The sequence below is a fragment of the Camelus ferus genome, chromosome 4 (assembly GCF_009834535.1).
Source record: "Camelus ferus isolate YT-003-E chromosome 4, BCGSAC_Cfer_1.0, whole genome shotgun sequence".
Taxonomy (NCBI): Eukaryota; Metazoa; Chordata; class Mammalia; order Artiodactyla; family Camelidae; genus Camelus; species Camelus ferus.
In genome coordinates, this window is record NC_045699.1 from 75,246,994 (window position 1) to 75,262,464 (window position 15,471).

Below are 15,471 nucleotides of genomic sequence, written 5' to 3' on the forward strand. Positions count from 1 at the left end.
ACCAGAGGGCGGGAAGACCGACAGAGGCTGAGCTGGGGGATCAGGCAGGAGCAGGCGGGGGGCGAAGAGGGGGGTCGGGGGGTGGACAGGGAGGGGTGGGGACAAGGCACGGGGCGCTGGGGAACGCAGGCTGACGGGGCAGGGCCGGGGACAGCTCTGTCTGGGTGGCGACTGGTGGCGGGGTAGGGGGGCGGGGGGAGCAGGGCCCGGGGCGGGGCGGGGCGGGGGGCGGATCGGGGAGGGCGGGGCTCGGAGCGCGGCGGCGGCGGCGGCGGCGGCGGCGGCGGCGGCAGTGCGCGGCCGCCCGGCCAGGGCCGCGGCATGGGGCGGGTGCAGCTCTTCGAGGTCCGCCTGAGCCACGGTCGCGTCGTCTACAGCCCGGGGGAGCCGCTGGCGGGGGCCGTGCGCGTGCGCCTGGCGGCGCCTCTGCCCTTCCGAGGTGGGCGCGGGTTCCGGGGAGGGCAGCACCTGCGGCGGGCCGGACTGGGCTCCGGCGCGGCTGCGGAGGCACTGGGCCCGGGACCCGCGAGGCCGGGGGCGCCGCCAGCCGCCCCTTCGCCCTTTCCCGCCGGCCCGGGGCGCGTCCGGCCGCGGGGAGTGCTGCGGTGCGGCGGGGCGGGAGGCAGACCAGCCGGGGTGGGAGGCTGGCGGCGGCGGTCGGGGCGGAGCAGGGAGGCCGGGGTGGCCCAGTCCTTCCGCATCTGCCCTTCCTGTCCTCTCGGCCTCGGGGCGGCTAGATTCGGGACGGGGACTTAGAGCACGTACACCTGGCCCCAGGCCACTCCGACTTGGGTACCTGACGCCTCCAGCCTTTCCTGTCGGGTCTCCGGTCCGTTGCGCCCGCACCTGCTGGGCCCTTACCTGGCGCCTGGCCCACGCGGGGCTCTCTCCCACACACCCAGGCTCCTGGTGCCGGCCCACCCCTTGAGATACAGCCACGCCGACAGTGCGGGTCCCTGGTGGGGTCCGCGGGGCACGTGCTTATACCCAGCCTAGGGCTAGTCCTTGATGGCTGGGAGGGTCTTTCTCTTCCTCGGGTACCCGGGCCCTGCCCAGCAGGCGTCTGGAAGCTGAACCCGAGCCCTGCTGGCGCAGACACCTGGGACCCTGAGACTGGGGATCTGGCTGCTGCCCCAGCCCTGCTAGGGCTGCCTGCAGGTGCTGGCTGTGGCCGCTGTCTCAGCTCTGGACAGGGCCCTGAGTGGGACTTCACACCTTGGCCATCAGGGTGTGGTGGGCAAAGCCTCAGGCTAGGGCTTCTTTCCTGAAGCCTGCCTCTGAGTGTGAGATCCTGTGGCTGGTGTATCTGTGCTGGGGTGCTTCTCTGCCTTGGGGTGCTCGGCCAGAACCACAGCTGTGGGGCTTCCCTCTGGACCTTGACCCTCCAGGCCCCTGTGTGGTTGACGGCTCAGCACTGGTGGTCCTCCTCTCTGGGCAGCTGCTGTCCGTCCTGGACAACCCCCGACCTTGCCACTGTGTGATGCTGCAGTGGTCTAGGAGGAAGCTGGGTGTAGGGTGTCTCTTGTCCGGCGTCCAGCCATGTGGAGCCTCCTCGCATGACCTGTCACCTCTTTCCTCTGTCCCCAGTTGGAATTTGGGGTTTGGGTGGTGGTAAGTATGGCCATGGCAGGGCCACAGAAGGGGCAGTGCACCTCTTCGCTGGAGCACGAGCCAGAGGTGAGAGGTGAGTGGGGCTGGTAGACTCCTGGATGAGGGGATGGTCCTGATGGCTGGAGGACAGACAGACCCCACACAGAGCTCACCACCTGGCTCACCCGCCCTGTCGTCCTCCTGTGGCTGGGGGCCAGGGCAAACAGGCCATTGCTGACCACAGGGAAGGGATGGCCCAAGTGTGGGTGACTGGCCTGGGCTGGGCAGAGTACCCTAGCCTCCATGTCGTGGGTGGGCTGTGAGCGAATGGGCAGCTGGCTCGCAGGAGGCTGAGGGAGTCCCTGCTGATGGGCTGACTGTAAAAGTGCTGGCTGAGCCCTGGGTAGGGGAGGAACAGGTCAGATTACCAGCTGGGGAGTCGATGGATGACTGGCCTTAGGCCAGAGAGGATATTATTCAGGTTTTACAGGGTAGAGGGGCTGGAGGTGCTGGGGCCGCTGGAGGGCTCCAGCCCTGCCTAGTGTAGGCAAGGAAAATCCCTGGTTCTTTTTTTTTCTTTCACTCAAAAGATACTTGTTGAGCTTCTGCTACCAGCCAGTGATGCAACAGGGAAGCCCCCAGGAGGACATGGAGGAAGGGGGCCTCTAAACACCCAACTGAGGAGTGATAGGGATGGTCTGCACTCAGCCTAGAGGACACTGGTTGCCCTGGGAGCTGATGTGGAAGAAAGCTGGGGAAGGAGGCTTTTTCCTGGAGCCCAGGCGGGGCTGCCCAGGGTTGTGCTCTGGAAGTAGGTGACGAGGGAGGGTGATGCCCGGACAACAGCTGCAGCCAGCCCCCAGCTCAGCCAGCTAACCCAGCTCTCACCGTGGGCCAGGTGCCATTCCCATTTCCCGAGGACCAATTCCTCACAGCAACCTTGGGGGGACGGGCACTGTCATTCACCTCATGTTATAGGTTTGGAAACAGGGCAGAGAGAAGTGGCTCATAGGCCAAAGCAGTAGTGAAAGGAGTGGCAAAGACTGGGCTGTCCCGGGTTTGGGGAAGCTGGCGGAGGGTGGGAGAGACCTTTGCAACCAGAACAAGGAGGAGCAACCAGAGGTCATACTGCAGGTGGTGCATGGAGGGCTGCTGGAGGTGGGAGTGTTGGCTCAAGAGGGAAGTTCCAGACGTCACTCTGGCACACGGTTCACAGGATGATTTTCCTTATAGAACCGAGCAGCCCCAAACCTCCAAAGGCCGATACTTGTCAGTCTGGTGCTCGTCTTTCATCCTGCATCTGGCACTATTAGAACTAAAACACTTTAAACCTAGATGGCACCCCACGATCTGCACCTGGCCAGATGCACCTGCCCCTGTCCTCTGGCCTTGCTCACCCCAGCAGATACCCATGCCTGGGGCAGGAGGGACCTACTTTCTGTGTGTGTCCACTCCCTGCACCTCCATTGTCCCTGCAGAGGAGAGAGTGGATGGGAGCAGTTTGACTTTAAGATGGTGACTGGAGGCTGCACATCCCGGCAGTGACTCTGAAGGAGCCTCGGCCTGCATGCAAAGGGGGGCCTTTGCCTGATTGTTGGGAGGTTCACAGAGTTTGGGCCTCACTGGGATAACCAAAGGTGGGTTTGTTTTTCTGGGGTCAGGTGCCACTGTGGCTTGTTCACCTTAATTCTGGGGCTGGGTCTAGGCTGAGTGGAGGACCGTTTCAGCCATCTTGCCGCTGGACATGTGGGTTATGCCTACATGGTTTGCCGTCATGCCTAGAGTGTTGTTCAAGGCTCCTGGGTAAACAGGGTGAGATTCTAAGGAGAACTGCTCTGGTAACTGTGCATACAATTATAGCCGATTTGCCTGGTTCTTCAGGGCCTCCATCCGTATCAGCTTACAGCTTGATAGCTATAAAGGAGTGTCTGTTTTTCTCCTTCATCTACCACACATATCAAAATATTTAATATTTGCCAATCTGATGGGTTAAAATGGCAAGTCATCTGCGTTTCCCTGAATTTTAGTAGGTTGGACATCTATTCCTTTACCTCCTACTTTGTGAAAGTCACCCCTAAAGTGAATAACAAAACAACCATTTTGTTATTACTCATGGTGGTGGGTTGGGAATTCGGGCAGAGGTGGGCACTGTGTGCCGTCTTTGGGGGCCGGTCTGGGGACCACTGCCCCCTTCCAGTGTAGCTGTTGTTTCCAGCATCCCCAGAGCAGCCCAACCCGAGGAGGGGGCCTGCCCTCTCCACGGGGAGTGTTTAAAGCAGGGTGGCGTCTGGAGCCCGCCCGGATGTCTGGTTAGTTCACAGTCATGCTCCCCCCTCTCTGCCTGCTCCCCTGATGGTTTCTCTTGGTAGGAGCAGCATTGGTGCTCCAGATTTCCAGGGTGGGAATAGTTAGTCCCAGGCCTGGCCCTCAGAAGGGACAGCTGATGGAGCGCGGATTAGAAATTAGGGCTGAGGTCTGGGTGGTGAGGCTGGGCTGGCATGGAAGCCGAGAGTGGCCACTGGCGGTGCTGACGGGGCAGAGGGCAGCCCGGGGCACTGTGGGACCAAAAGGAGGCCTGTGCCCGCAATGTGGGACCAGCCTGGGGAGACCACGGGCACAGCTGGTGTGGCTGACCCCTAGTACTGGGCACTTAAGACACCACCTTCTTCCTGCCTAGTGGCTCCGTCAGGAAAGTGTCAGATTCTGAGTCACCTTCCTTCACCTGACCGTCAAGTCAGGGGAGGAAGAGGGCTGGGCAGGCAGGCTAAAGTACTTGGCCTTGACTCAGCAGGGAGAGGGAGGGGAGGGCGCCTCTGGGCTGTCCGTCACTGAGCTCCCACTCCCTGCCTTGCTTGGGTCTCCAGCTGTGCTGTTCCCTCTGGTGACCAGCGTTAGCGTTAGCTGGGCCTGGTTCAGCCATGACCTTCTGACTATAGTGGGCTCTGGGCACAGGTCTCTGGAACAGAGGAATTTGAGATCCTGACCAGCAGACGGACTGTGGCAGTGACCTCTGCTGTGAGGTTCCTGGTCTGTGTGCTTCCACTGGGAGCGGGTGGCGGTGGTGGGGTTGGGCAGGTCCAAGCCATCTCAACGCAGAAAACCAGCCCTCCTGGGCAGTACCGGCCCAGGAAGCCATGGTGTCCCCACACCTTCCAGTGTGCCAGACTGTTGGCTTTCTTATCTGCTCAGGCAGGTCTGACCACATTCCTGCAACTTAAGGGCTAGCAGTTAGCTTCCTGGAGCGGAAAGGGGTGCCTCCCAGACTAATTGATTTGCCTGTGAGGCAGCACGAAGGTGGGGGTGGAGGTCAGATGCCCCACAGGCCTCTCTTCACTATCAGTTTCCCAAGCATCCCCTATAGGGATTGCAGTTTTTACTGGTCTGATGGAGGTTGGGGGTTGCCCAGGGATCATCTGGGCGACCATTGGGAACTTCTTGTTCTGGACTGCAGGATAGATGGAGCTCTGTGCCTCAACACCCTGGCTCCCTGAAAGCACCCCAAGATGCAGGATGGGCAGGTGTCCTCTGGAGGGCACAGGCCATGGGCTGGCCTTCCCAGGGCCTAGCTGGGTGGGACTGCCTGGTCCCTGGGTGCTACCAGCCTTGCCTGCATCCCTGTGCTAGGGGTAGGAAGGGGCCCAGGTCAGCACGTGGCTGGGGCTCATGCTGTCCCCAACTTGCAGCCATCCGGGTGACCTGCACGGGGTCCTGCAGGGTCTCCAACAAGGCCAATGACGCAGCGTGGGTGGCGGAGGAGGGCTACTTCAACAGCGCTCTGTCTCTAGCTGACAAAGGTGAGTCTGTGAACCTGTCCCTCACCCCATCCTATACGGTGACGCCTTGGGGCAGCCCTTGCTTGAGAGTGCGGTCTGGGGGAGGATATAGCTCAAGTGGTGGAGCGCATGCCTAGCATGCACAAGGTCCTGGGTTTAATCCCCAATACCTCCTCTATAAATAAATAAATAAACCTAATCACCTCCCCCCTGAAAAAATAAGAATTAAAGAAAAGAAAGAAAAGAGAGTGTGACCTGTCTGTGCATCCTACCTCTCTGTCTGCCCCGGGACCCTGTGCTGGACCACCCTCTTCCAGGACTGCGCACTCCGATGGATTTTTCTCCCTGGCAGGCACGAGGCATTGCCTGATAGGGGCTGAGTGGCTGAAGAGGGCCGCTTCTCCTGGATTTGGATGGGCTCTGGCCCAACCCCAGAGGAGCCCTGACCCCCCTCCTGCTCAAACTCTCATCCCCCATCCTTTGCCCAGGCCACAGCCCTATGCTGCTGAGGTGCTGGTGACAGAGGCTGGGGGAACCCAGCAGCCAGACGCAGCCTGCTTCTGTCCTGGGCCCTGTGATGTCACCTCTAGGCTCCTGAGGTCCCCTCTCCCCACACCTCCCTCCTGTCTCTGCAGGGAGCCTGCCTGCTGGAGAGCACAGCTTCCCATTCCAGTTCCTGCTTCCTGGTGAGAGCCCAGCCTGGCCAGGCCTGGTGGTGATAGTTGCCAGGGGTGGGGTGGGTGAGAGATGAGGTGGGGACAGACAGCCGGTGCCAGTCCCTGCTCTCTCTCCAGCCACAGCTCCCACGTCCTTTGAGGGCCCTTTTGGGAAGATTGTGCACCAGGTCCGGGCCACCATTGACACTCCACGTTTCTCCAAGGATCACCAGTGCAGCCGCGTGTTCTACATTTTGAGCCCCCTGAACCTGAATAGCATCCCAGACATCGAGGTGAGCCTGGGGCACTGGCCTCCTGGGTGGCCTGTACCCCTGCAGGAAGCCCTGTCCCCAGCAGAGGTGAGGTGTCCAGGGTCTGGAAGAGCAGTGGCCCCTCTTTCCTGAACTGACCATGCTGTGTCCCGGGGCCCCAGGGATCTAGCCTGCCCACACCTGCCAACCCCCAACCTGCTCTCCTTCCAAGCAACCCAATGTGGCCTCTACCACCAAGAAGTTCTCCTACAAGCTGGTTAAGACGGGCAGCGTGGTCCTTACTGCCAGCACTGACCTCCGAGGCTATGTGGTGGGACAGGTGCTGCGGTTGCAGGCAGACATCGAGAACCAGTCTGGCAAGGACACCAGCCCTGTGGTGGCCAGTCTGTTGCAGGTTAGAGTCCCTGTGGGGCAGAGGAGGGGTAGATGGCTGGCCTGCCCAGGTTCACAGGGTGGCTGTTTTCCAGAAAGTGTCCTATAAGGCCAAGCGCTGGATTTACGATGTGCGGACCATCGCAGAGGTGGAAGGTGCCAGTGTCAAGGCCTGGAGGCGGGCGCAGTGGCAAGAGCAGATCCTGGTGCCCGCCCTGCCTCAGTCTGCCCTGCCGGGCTGCAGCCTCATCCACGTGGACTACTACCTGCAGGTCTGGGGGTGCAGGGGTGGTGGAGGAGGGGCCATGTGGGAGGAGGGGCCAGCGGCCTGGCCCCTCACCCCACCCCCCAACCTCTCCAGGTCTCCATGAAGACTCCAGAAGCCATCGTGACCCTCCCGGTCTTCATCGGCAATATTGCTGTGAACCAAGCCCCACTGAGCCCCCGGCCAGGCCCAGGGCTGCCTCCTGGGGTCCCACCCCTGGTAGTGCCCTCAGCACCACCCCAGGAGGAGATGGAGGCCGAGGCCTGCAGCCCCCACTTCTTGGCGAACCCTGTCTCCCTCTCCACCAAGAGCCACTCACAACAGCAGCAGCAGCAGCCCCCTGCCGCCTTAAGCTCTGTGCCTGGTGCCCCTGAACCCCGTCCTCAGGATGGTAGCCCCGCCCCCCACCCTCTGCCCCCTCCCTTGTGCATCTCCACAGGTGCCACCGTTCCCTACTTTGCAGAGGGTTCTGGAGGGCCGGTGCCCACCACCAGTACCTTGATCCTCCCCCCGGAGTACAGCTCGTGGGGCTACCCCTATGGTGAGTGGGGGCCTGGGTCCTGGTGGGGAGGGAGGGCCACAGGCCCCATGCAGACCCAGCTCTCTCCCTGCAGAGGCCCCGCCGTCCTATGAGCAGAGCTGCGGCAGTGCGGACCCCGGCCTGACCCCCGGGAGCTGACCCGTGCCGCCTTCTCTGGGCGGCCGACCTCTGCCCTGGGACTGGGCTCCCAGGGCCTCGTGCCTTCGCTCCCGGCCTGGCCCAGCCCACTCAGGATCCGCCGCTCTCCGGCCGCTCCCCGCGGCCTCCGCCTCCGGACCAGCATCTGCCCCAACTAGTCTCCGCGGCTGCCCTGTACTCGGCCTCTCCCCGGGGGTTGGGGCCTGGAGAGACGCAGTGTAAATAAAGCGCTTCATTTGTAGAGCTGGGCACAGGGGCCTGCCGGACGCCCTCTCCTGCTGGGTGTGTGCGGGCTGCGCCCCGCCCGCCCGGGCCGCTCAGCCGCCCAGTTCCCCGGGGCTCTGGAGGACTCGCCCCTCCTCGGCCCCGCCCCCGCAGCCCCTCTTCCGCTCGGGGCCCCTCCCCCTTCCGGGTGTCGGGCCGGAGAGTGGGCGCGGGGGGCGCCCCCCGTCGGCGGGTACGACCAGCCCTGGGAACGGGGCGTGGGGGTTGCCCAGGGCGGGACTGGCGCGGGGCTCCCGGTTCCGCTTCAGGATGTGCCCCAGAGCCTCAGCGTTCACTTAGAGTGACCCTGTACTGGGGAGGGCACCGCCTCTGCTCCCTGCAGTGGCGGTCCACGGCCCTGGGCAACGCCGCTCAGACCTTCCGAGCCGCAGGAAACCCCGTAGGGCGTGAGGGGCGGGCTTCCCCAAGCCCCTCCCTTACCCTTGGCCTCAGTCTCTCGCCCCTTTGGCACCACCGCCATGTCTGGTCTAAGAGACGCTGCTTCTCGATTCCCACCCCAAGTGCGAACACATGAGCCCGCTTCCGAGGTCTACACGTCCAAGGACTATCGTCTAGGACATAGGGGACGGAGGAGCAAATAAAAAGTCAGGGTTGGCAGGCAGCGTTTCCCAAAGCTGTGTCACTCCAAAGGGGCCATGAATGCCCCACGGGGATGGGGTCCTGGAATGTGCTTTGGGAAGCCCTGGAGGTGGCGTTGAGATAAAATTTGGGTTCAAATTTCAGCTCTGCCATATGGTGAAGGGGTGACCTTAGCTAGGTGTGTCAGTTTATAAAAACCTCAGGAATATGAGGGGCAGGTTGCGAGCCCACGCCCCCTGCCCTCCATAACATGATTAAGTTTTCTTTGACGTTCAGATACTCATATGTATATATACACTTCATGATATACATTTATTTCTTGTGCATTTGACAGTCCAGAGGTGGAAGATTCAGGCTTGGTGGCATAGCTGTCGTTCTCAAGCCGAGGTTCCCACCCCTGGGTCCAGAATGGCTGTTCCAGTCTCCACCATCACCCAGCTGACTTGGCTTGCACCTCCAACTTCTGGGGGGCACAGGCTGGGAAGTAAATTGTATCACTCTTGCACACATCCCACTGGCTGCCTTTTCCAGATGGAAATGTGTAGGCAGCTGTGTGCCCTAAAATTTTACTATTTGTGGGTCAAGGAGAGGATGAATGCTGGAGAAAAGTGCAAAGCATGCCACAAGCAGGATAACCTGTGAAACGTCTACTAGAAGCTGTAGCCTTATGGTTGAGACTCGTTTGCCTGTTTCAAATGGCATCCTGACAGTTGTGTGGCCTTGAAGGCACTCCCCTGCTTTGGTTCACTCACATAAGGTGGGTAAAAACAATGTCTGCCTCTCAGGACTGACCTGATGGTCAAAGAGGTAACATGTAACACGTCGTGTGCCAAGAACACCTCTCAGTGGTCATAGGAGGCTAAGGGCAGGTCAGGCTGGTGGTGCAAAATGGGAGCATAGTCTACTTCTGACACATTGACTTACAGTAGATATCTGCCTGGTAAAGCACTTTTCTCCACATCTTAACTCATTTATTCATTCAACAAATATTTATTTTGCCTCCTGCATGCCAAGCATTGTTCTAATCCCTGAACTTTTGGACTTACATTCCAGTGGGGAAAACAGACAATATGGTCATGGAGTGCTATGGGGTAAAATAAAGCAAGGAAGTTTTGGAGTGCAGTATTGTTTTAAGTAGGGAGGCCAGGGCATGCTTCCCTGAATAAGCGATATTTAATCCCAAGGATGGTCATGATGTGAGCCACACAGATGTCTGAGATGAGGGTTTCAGGGAAGGAACAGACGGGACCCACGGCAGGAGTGGAAAGGGAGAAGATGGTGCCAGACAGCTAGGTGTGGGTAAAGGCAGGTTGGGCCACGCAGGCCATGGAAGATGACTGTTCCTGGGGCTCCAACAGAGCTTGGGGTTCCTGGCCTGTCACGAGCTGACTTAGGCTGCCCCAAAGAAACCTGGGAAGGCCTCCTTGGTACTTAGGGTCGTACTGCCTCCTCTGCACCTAGGCACCATCAATCCTTGACTCAGTGGAATAATTCTCCTGGAGTCTAATCACCCATGAGATTGTATCCTCACGGGAGTGAGGTCCAGATTAGCCTTTGACTCCGGGCCTTCTCACTTCCTGTTGTGAAGACTGGCGGAAGAACCTCAATTTCAGTCTATGCTTCTTTCCTCAACTCCCAGGGAAAAGACAAACAGGTCTGACCATGAAGAGTGGGTGGCTTAAGCCAGTTTGTGGTGCTGTCCAGTGAAGGCTGCTTGATGTTCAGGAAAAGTTCTTGCCCTGTGCATAACTCGGTGGCCTGCAGGGAGGTTGGAGTGATCGGGGAGGCTGCCCCGCCTCGGGCACACCTTTTAACTAGGGCACCCCCCCCAAGCCAGCCATCTTCCCTAACCAGAGCACCTTCTCCCCAAATCGGGGACAACCCTCCCCACAGATATTCTCCGCCTCATCCCGTACTTCCCAACCACGACACTGTCCCCGGCCAGGGCACACCCTCCTAGCGGCGCACTTTTCCTGATCAGAGCATCCTCCCCCGCAGTGCGGACATGCGCCCTGGCCGGGGCACCGCAGCGCGGGGGCACTCACATTAACTGGAGCACCCCTAACGATGACAACCCTCCCCACTGGGACAGTACCCTCTGCCCCCGGAGAGCCGCTTTCTCAGGACGTCACTCTCAGCCGCGACCCGCCTCCCCACGCCGGGCACATTCCATAACCGAAATACCCCACCCCCCAAGCCGGGGAATTCTCCCTAACCGGACACAGCCCGCAACTGGTGCACCCCTCCCAGCCGGGACACCCCCACCGGGCACCGCCCTAAGACGCAAGTCGGGGTCCGCCTTCTGAGAATGCCGACGGAATCGATGTGTGTCCGGGGTTAGAGGTCAGGGGTCCTTCCCCACCAGGCCAGCCCGCCAGAATGCCTACGCAGAGTGAGAGGCTATCGCGCAAATGGGAGGACCACCGGAGGACGACGTGCGGCGCCGCGACGACTCCAGAAGGCCGCTACTCCCGGCCCCGCCCCCGCGGCCCGCCGTGGAGCTCCGGTTCCGGCCGGCGCAGGCCCGCGCCGCGGACGCCGCTCACTGGCCACAGCGCGCAGGCGCGGGCTCGGGCGCAGGCGCAGACGCGCGCGACCGGCCCCGCCCCGCCTTGGGCCGCGAGGCGCGGGCGGGGCGATGGCGCGCGGGAGGGGCGGGGCCACGCTGCGGGCCCGGGCCATGGCCGCCGCCGATGCCGAGGTGAGGAGCGGGCCGGCGGCGGGCGCGGGCGCGGGCGCGGGCGCGGGACGGGGGTGGCGCGGGCGGCGGGCCTGCGGGCCGGGCGCGCGGGCGGAGGCGCGGGGCGCGGGGCGCGGGCGAGGGGCGGGCGGGCCGGCGCCTCCCCGCCACCCCCGCGCCTCAGGCCGAGGCCGGGCCGAGGCGGCCGGGCGTCCGGGCCGCGCTGCGCGGGGCGCGCTTTGTGCGGGCGGGCGGAGGGGAGAGCGAGGGCGAGACGCGGCGGGCGCGGAGGGCCGCCGCCCGCGCCCCTGCCCGCGCCCCGAGCCCCCGGGGGGGCGGCCTGGAGCCCCGCGGAAGGGGCGGAGGACAAAAGGGAAAGTGGGGCGAGCCGGCCAACTTGGCGGCGCGAGTCGAGGCGAGGCTGTGCGCTCCCGGCGCCGCTCCTGCGCCCGCTGACCTTTCACTTTGTTCCGAATAGGATGGCTCCGTCTTTCAGGAAAAGTTGGCCGGGCCGGCGCGCCGCTCCCGGACAATGCGGCCGGCCTGGTGGCTGTCAGGCGCAGGAGGGCACGACTTCTGCTCGTTTTAGGCGAGCGCTCAGCCGGGGCTCCGGATGTGAAAGTTCCCGTCCCTTTGTTGATGTCCCCGGCCTCCCCTTTACTCGTTCTCAGGAATAGTTTCCCCGGCTCGCAGCGGCAGGGGGATCAAACTCTCGTGAGGTGGACCACTGGCTTCCTGCAGCCCGGAGAGCAGGCGGGCGGCGGCGTGCCCGTGGAGACGCGGGGATAGTGCGCTCGCGGGGCTGGCATAAGGGACCAGTTTGGGAAAAAGTGATGACCTGGCGGTTTTCCCGTGAAATGACTCCACGTGTAGTCATAGCTGAGGGGACTTGTAAAGATCAGAGGCTGAGGTGTGTCCTAAGACCCTGTTACAGGAACCTGATGTGTGGACTCGGTGCATTTTTATCCAGGTAACTCACAGTCTGTTTACATTTCTTTATTTTTCTCTTACATTTTTGGGGGGGTATTGATATAAATAAACTGGTGCAGGGGAGTTTTTAAATTCAGCGCAGGGAGTATTAAGCGCCTGCAACATTCAAGGAACGTATTAGGCTCAACAAAAGAAAAAAGGTGAACTGTGTAACCCCAGGTCACTTCCAGGCTTGTTGGAGAGGAGATGGGTGGTGATTCTGGGATCACTTGTCAAGCATCTTCTGCGTCCGGCGCTGCAGGCCCTTGGGTAAGTCCTCTTGTGTAGCTTTCTCTGCTCCGGCAGTAGTTACTGTTCTTCCTGTTTAGCAGATGAGGAGGAGACACTTGGAAGAAATTGAATGACGTGGCCTCATCTGTTACAGGATTAGTACTTGTTTGGAGCCTGGCACATAGTAGGCTTTCAGTTAGGAATTGGTAGCAGATTGCCACCACGCCTCCAATCCCCAGGCAGCCTTGACTAGAGGCCTTGACTGAGGCGGCGGTAATGGCAGCAGTGTTCACTAAGCCTCCCCTGTGTCCAGCCCTGCCTCTGCTTGCGTCGTGAGTTCTCGTTGGCCCCAGTCAGCGATCTTTTGAGGTAGGTACTATCGTATTCCCATTTGCACGTGAGGAGACAGGCACGGTGAGGTCCTAGGTTCCAGAGCTGGTGCTGGAGAAGGTGGGTGCAGTGGTCTGAGATTCTAGGGCCCACAGTGCTGGACCTGTGGTGGTCAGTTTAAGTTAGTGGAAGCTCTGGGCTTAGACTCGTGATTCTGAGTGTTTATTACGGAGGTGCAGGATAGGGCCAGGGGCCTCCTGGACAGTCGGTAGACCTGGGATTATCATTGCCACTGAATTGGGCAAATGGTTACTGGGTCAAGGTTCCCTAGCCGCCAAATGATTGAACCAGGAGGTGGACACTTGAAATGTATCTAACTGCATATTTACTCTTTCTTCTTTACCTTGACCTGGGAAGATAGTCACCACTTTTTCACACTAAAAAGGACTCCTGAGGTAGTGAAACACATCCTCCATTTTATGGATTAGTAAGTGGGGGCTCTTGGGGTTTAATGTATGTTCAGGGCCCTCTAAGGATTTTGAGCCAGCAAGATGTAGCCTCTCAGCAGGACGGCCTTCCCAGGCAATTTCTGTGCTTCCAGCAGGGTGGCTACTATGTGTCTCTTTCTTGAACATTATGTTTTGTTTCTTAAAATAATACATGCACATGCATATAGTTTAAAAAGTCAGATAGTCCTGGAAGACGTTAAAAAAGCTGCTGTCTTCTCCTGCCTTTAGAGGCAGCAGCTACTTGACCCTTTGGCATTTACCTTATGTTTTCAAATCATGCTTCTGTAGTTGTGTCTTTATTCAGAAGTTTTCGGGATTATCTGCTGGCGTCCACGAATGGTAGATGGCCATTTTCAGTTCTCTCACCCTGTCTCTTTTTTAGGTATCTCACAGTTTAGGTTAAATCCATGAGCGGATCTTCGTCATTCTGTGCAGGTCATTTTTGTGCCTTGCTGGGCTGGATGGTGAACCACAGTTGTATTTCTTTTCTTGTGCAGCCTTTTTACTTTCCTGCTCCTTTTGTCCTGTAAAGTGTTTCTGGATTTAAGTTTTTACTCCTCAGACCTGTCAGCTCCCCCCCTCCCCCACCCCCGGTGTCCACAGTGCTCCCTGGGCGCCCGCCCTGGGCCGGGGCACATGGTCATCCTGGGCGTGCTCCCCCTTTCTCTCCCTGCCTCTCAGGCCCCCTCTGCATGCTCACTTGAGGTGGTGGGACACATTCTCTGGGAGCTTCCCGGAGTTTGCTGGGAGGCGGACTTCCAGGACTTGCCTGTCTGAAAATGTTTTTATTCTACCATTACACTTAAAGGTAAGTGTGGCTGGCCTTGGTGTTCCAGGTTGGAAGTAATTTTGGTTGTTGATCCAGTACCTTGTTTTCATTGTTGCAGTTGAGAAGCCCAGTTTGATTCATAATCCTTAGTGAGCATTACTTCTCCATCAGACTTTTAGGAGCCTCCCAATTCTCATGATGTACCTTAGTTGTAGCCTTTTTTCACTTATCCTGCAGGCTGTGAGTAGCCCCGAGATCTGGAGATGGATGTCCTGTCATTCCTGGGGGCGTTTTGTGTTCCCTGCGCATTCGAGATGTTTGTTTGCTACCGTTTCCCTGTGTTCTCCTTTCCCAGTTCTTTATTTGCACGTTGGACTTCCTCTGCTTACTATTCTGATGTTTAAAATCTTTTCTCCTTATCATATCTTGATCTTTTTGTTCTACGTTTTGGGAGGGTTTTTTTTTTTTTTTTTTTTTTTTACTGTTTACTAATTCTTCACTGAATTTTTTACTTCCTCATATTTTCATGTTCTTTACTGTTCTTTGTTCTTTTCTCACATCTCTTGTTCTTGTTTTACGTATACAGTATCTGCTTATCTCTTAATTTTAGTTGCATTTAAAAAATTACAAAATTAAAAAAATATTTTTAAATTTGGGGGGAGGGTGTGTATAGTTCAGTGGTAGAGCACTTGCCTAGCATGCAGTAGGTCCTGGGTTCAAGCCCTAGTATCTCTATTAAAAAAAAAAATTGTTTTTTGCACTTTTTCTTTTTCACCTGCGTTCCTCTTTGCTATTGTATCTTTTGGCTTCTTTTTCCATGCTGGAAACCCTTTTTCCAACGTCTGGTGATCCTTGGCTGTTTATTCACCTTTGCGAAGAACATACTAAAAGTGGAAAGTTGAGCGGTATTGGGCTTGTTAACTTCCTTCACTGGAGGCTGATGACTAATTTTTTTTAATTGAAATACAGTTACCGTACAGTATTAATGCTGTATTTTTGTCAGCACTCCTCCAAACGTCACGGTCCTCTGGTCTGGTTTCCTTGGAGCAGGCCCTCCTGTCCCTGCCCTGTTGGTCCCCCTGGCAGTCGGTCAGGGAGAAGGCCAGGGAAGAGGACGCTCTTTCCGGGGTTCCGTCAAGAGCCTTGCCTCATCCCCCGACTCAGTCAAGCAGCCTGCTCCTGCGTGTCTTTGTGCTGCTCTCCCGAGGTGTGGGGCATTTCTGGTGGAGTTTTTACAGAGCTAAACTGGTGTTTCGTGGCCATAAAAGAGTGCTTGTCTGAGTGGGTGGGTGGGGCCTGGGGACCAAAAGTCCAGCGTTCCTTACGTGGATTTTCCACCACAGCCCTCTCTAGTCCCTGGCGTCACCCCCTCTTCTGAGACGTCCCATGGTCTGGTGGGGCCAATCAGCCTACTCCTCAGCAGTGACCCCTCATTCGGGCTCCCCTCTTGCCTTGTGGAGTGATTCGGGGTTCCTACGTTCTCCATCTTCCCCCATCTTTGTGGGGTTTCAA

The 15,471-nt window shown here is 58.8% G+C and overlaps 2 protein-coding genes and 1 long non-coding RNA gene across 23 annotated transcripts in view; 2 read left to right on the top strand and 1 right to left on the bottom strand.

The window, feature by feature from the left end:
* The first annotated feature begins 243 nt into the window (after positions 1–243).
* Positions 244–8,493, top strand: ARRDC1 (arrestin domain containing 1). 3 transcript variants are annotated; one of them, XM_032479075.1, is made up of 8 exons: positions 244–439; positions 5,274–5,384; positions 5,999–6,049; positions 6,158–6,312; positions 6,503–6,685; positions 6,735–6,935; positions 7,025–7,469; positions 7,543–8,493. In XM_032479075.1, exons 1-8 carry the CDS (start codon positions 322–324, stop codon positions 7,605–7,607), a joined length of 1,329 nt encoding a protein of 442 aa, XP_032334966.1. In that variant the 5' UTR covers positions 244–321; the 3' UTR covers positions 7,608–8,493. The 3 variants fall into 3 exon arrangements, with proteins under 3 accessions (XP_032334966.1, XP_032334967.1, XP_032334968.1); XM_032479076.1 differs by having other exon boundaries at positions 245–439; positions 6,759–6,935; XM_032479077.1 differs by lacking the exon at positions 244–439 and adding an exon at positions 507–1,684.
* A 940-nt stretch (positions 8,494–9,433) lies between these two features.
* On the bottom strand, positions 9,434–10,977 carry LOC116663340. The gene is made up of 2 exons (XR_004319610.1): positions 10,859–10,977; positions 9,434–10,229 (listed from the first exon to the last, which is right to left on the bottom strand). It is a non-coding gene; the product is annotated as an uncharacterized LOC116663340 (long non-coding RNA).
* Positions 10,978–11,091: 114 nt separating this feature from the next.
* EHMT1 (euchromatic histone lysine methyltransferase 1) overlaps positions 11,092–15,471 on the top strand; it is a 119,331-nt gene continuing 114,951 nt past the window's right edge. For 4 of the 19 annotated variants that reach the window (XR_004319606.1, XR_004319607.1, XR_004319608.1 and 1 more), the window contains exon 1: positions 11,134–11,172. Coding sequence is in view for 2 of the 19 variants with exons in the window: in XM_032479067.1 (XP_032334958.1) it covers positions 11,110–11,172 (63 nt within the window). In the remaining 17 variants the exon portion in view is untranslated. Of the gene's footprint in view, positions 11,173–15,471 lie in introns of all 19 variants that reach the window. The other 15 variants (XM_032479055.1, XM_032479056.1, XM_032479059.1 and 12 more) reach the window with 12 other exon arrangements.

Coding starts and splice junctions, on each gene's coding strand:
- ARRDC1 (XM_032479075.1), top strand. CDS start 322: ATGGGGCGGGTGCAGCTCTTCGAGGTCCGCCTGAGCCACGGTCGCGTC. Junction 6,686..6,734: donor TGGTGGCCAGTCTGTTGCAG/GTTAGAGTCCCT, acceptor TGGCCTGCCCAG/GTTCACAGGGTGGCTGTTTT. Junction 6,936..7,024: donor ACGTGGACTACTACCTGCAG/GTCTGGGGGTGC, acceptor CAACCTCTCCAG/GTCTCCATGAAGACTCCAGA.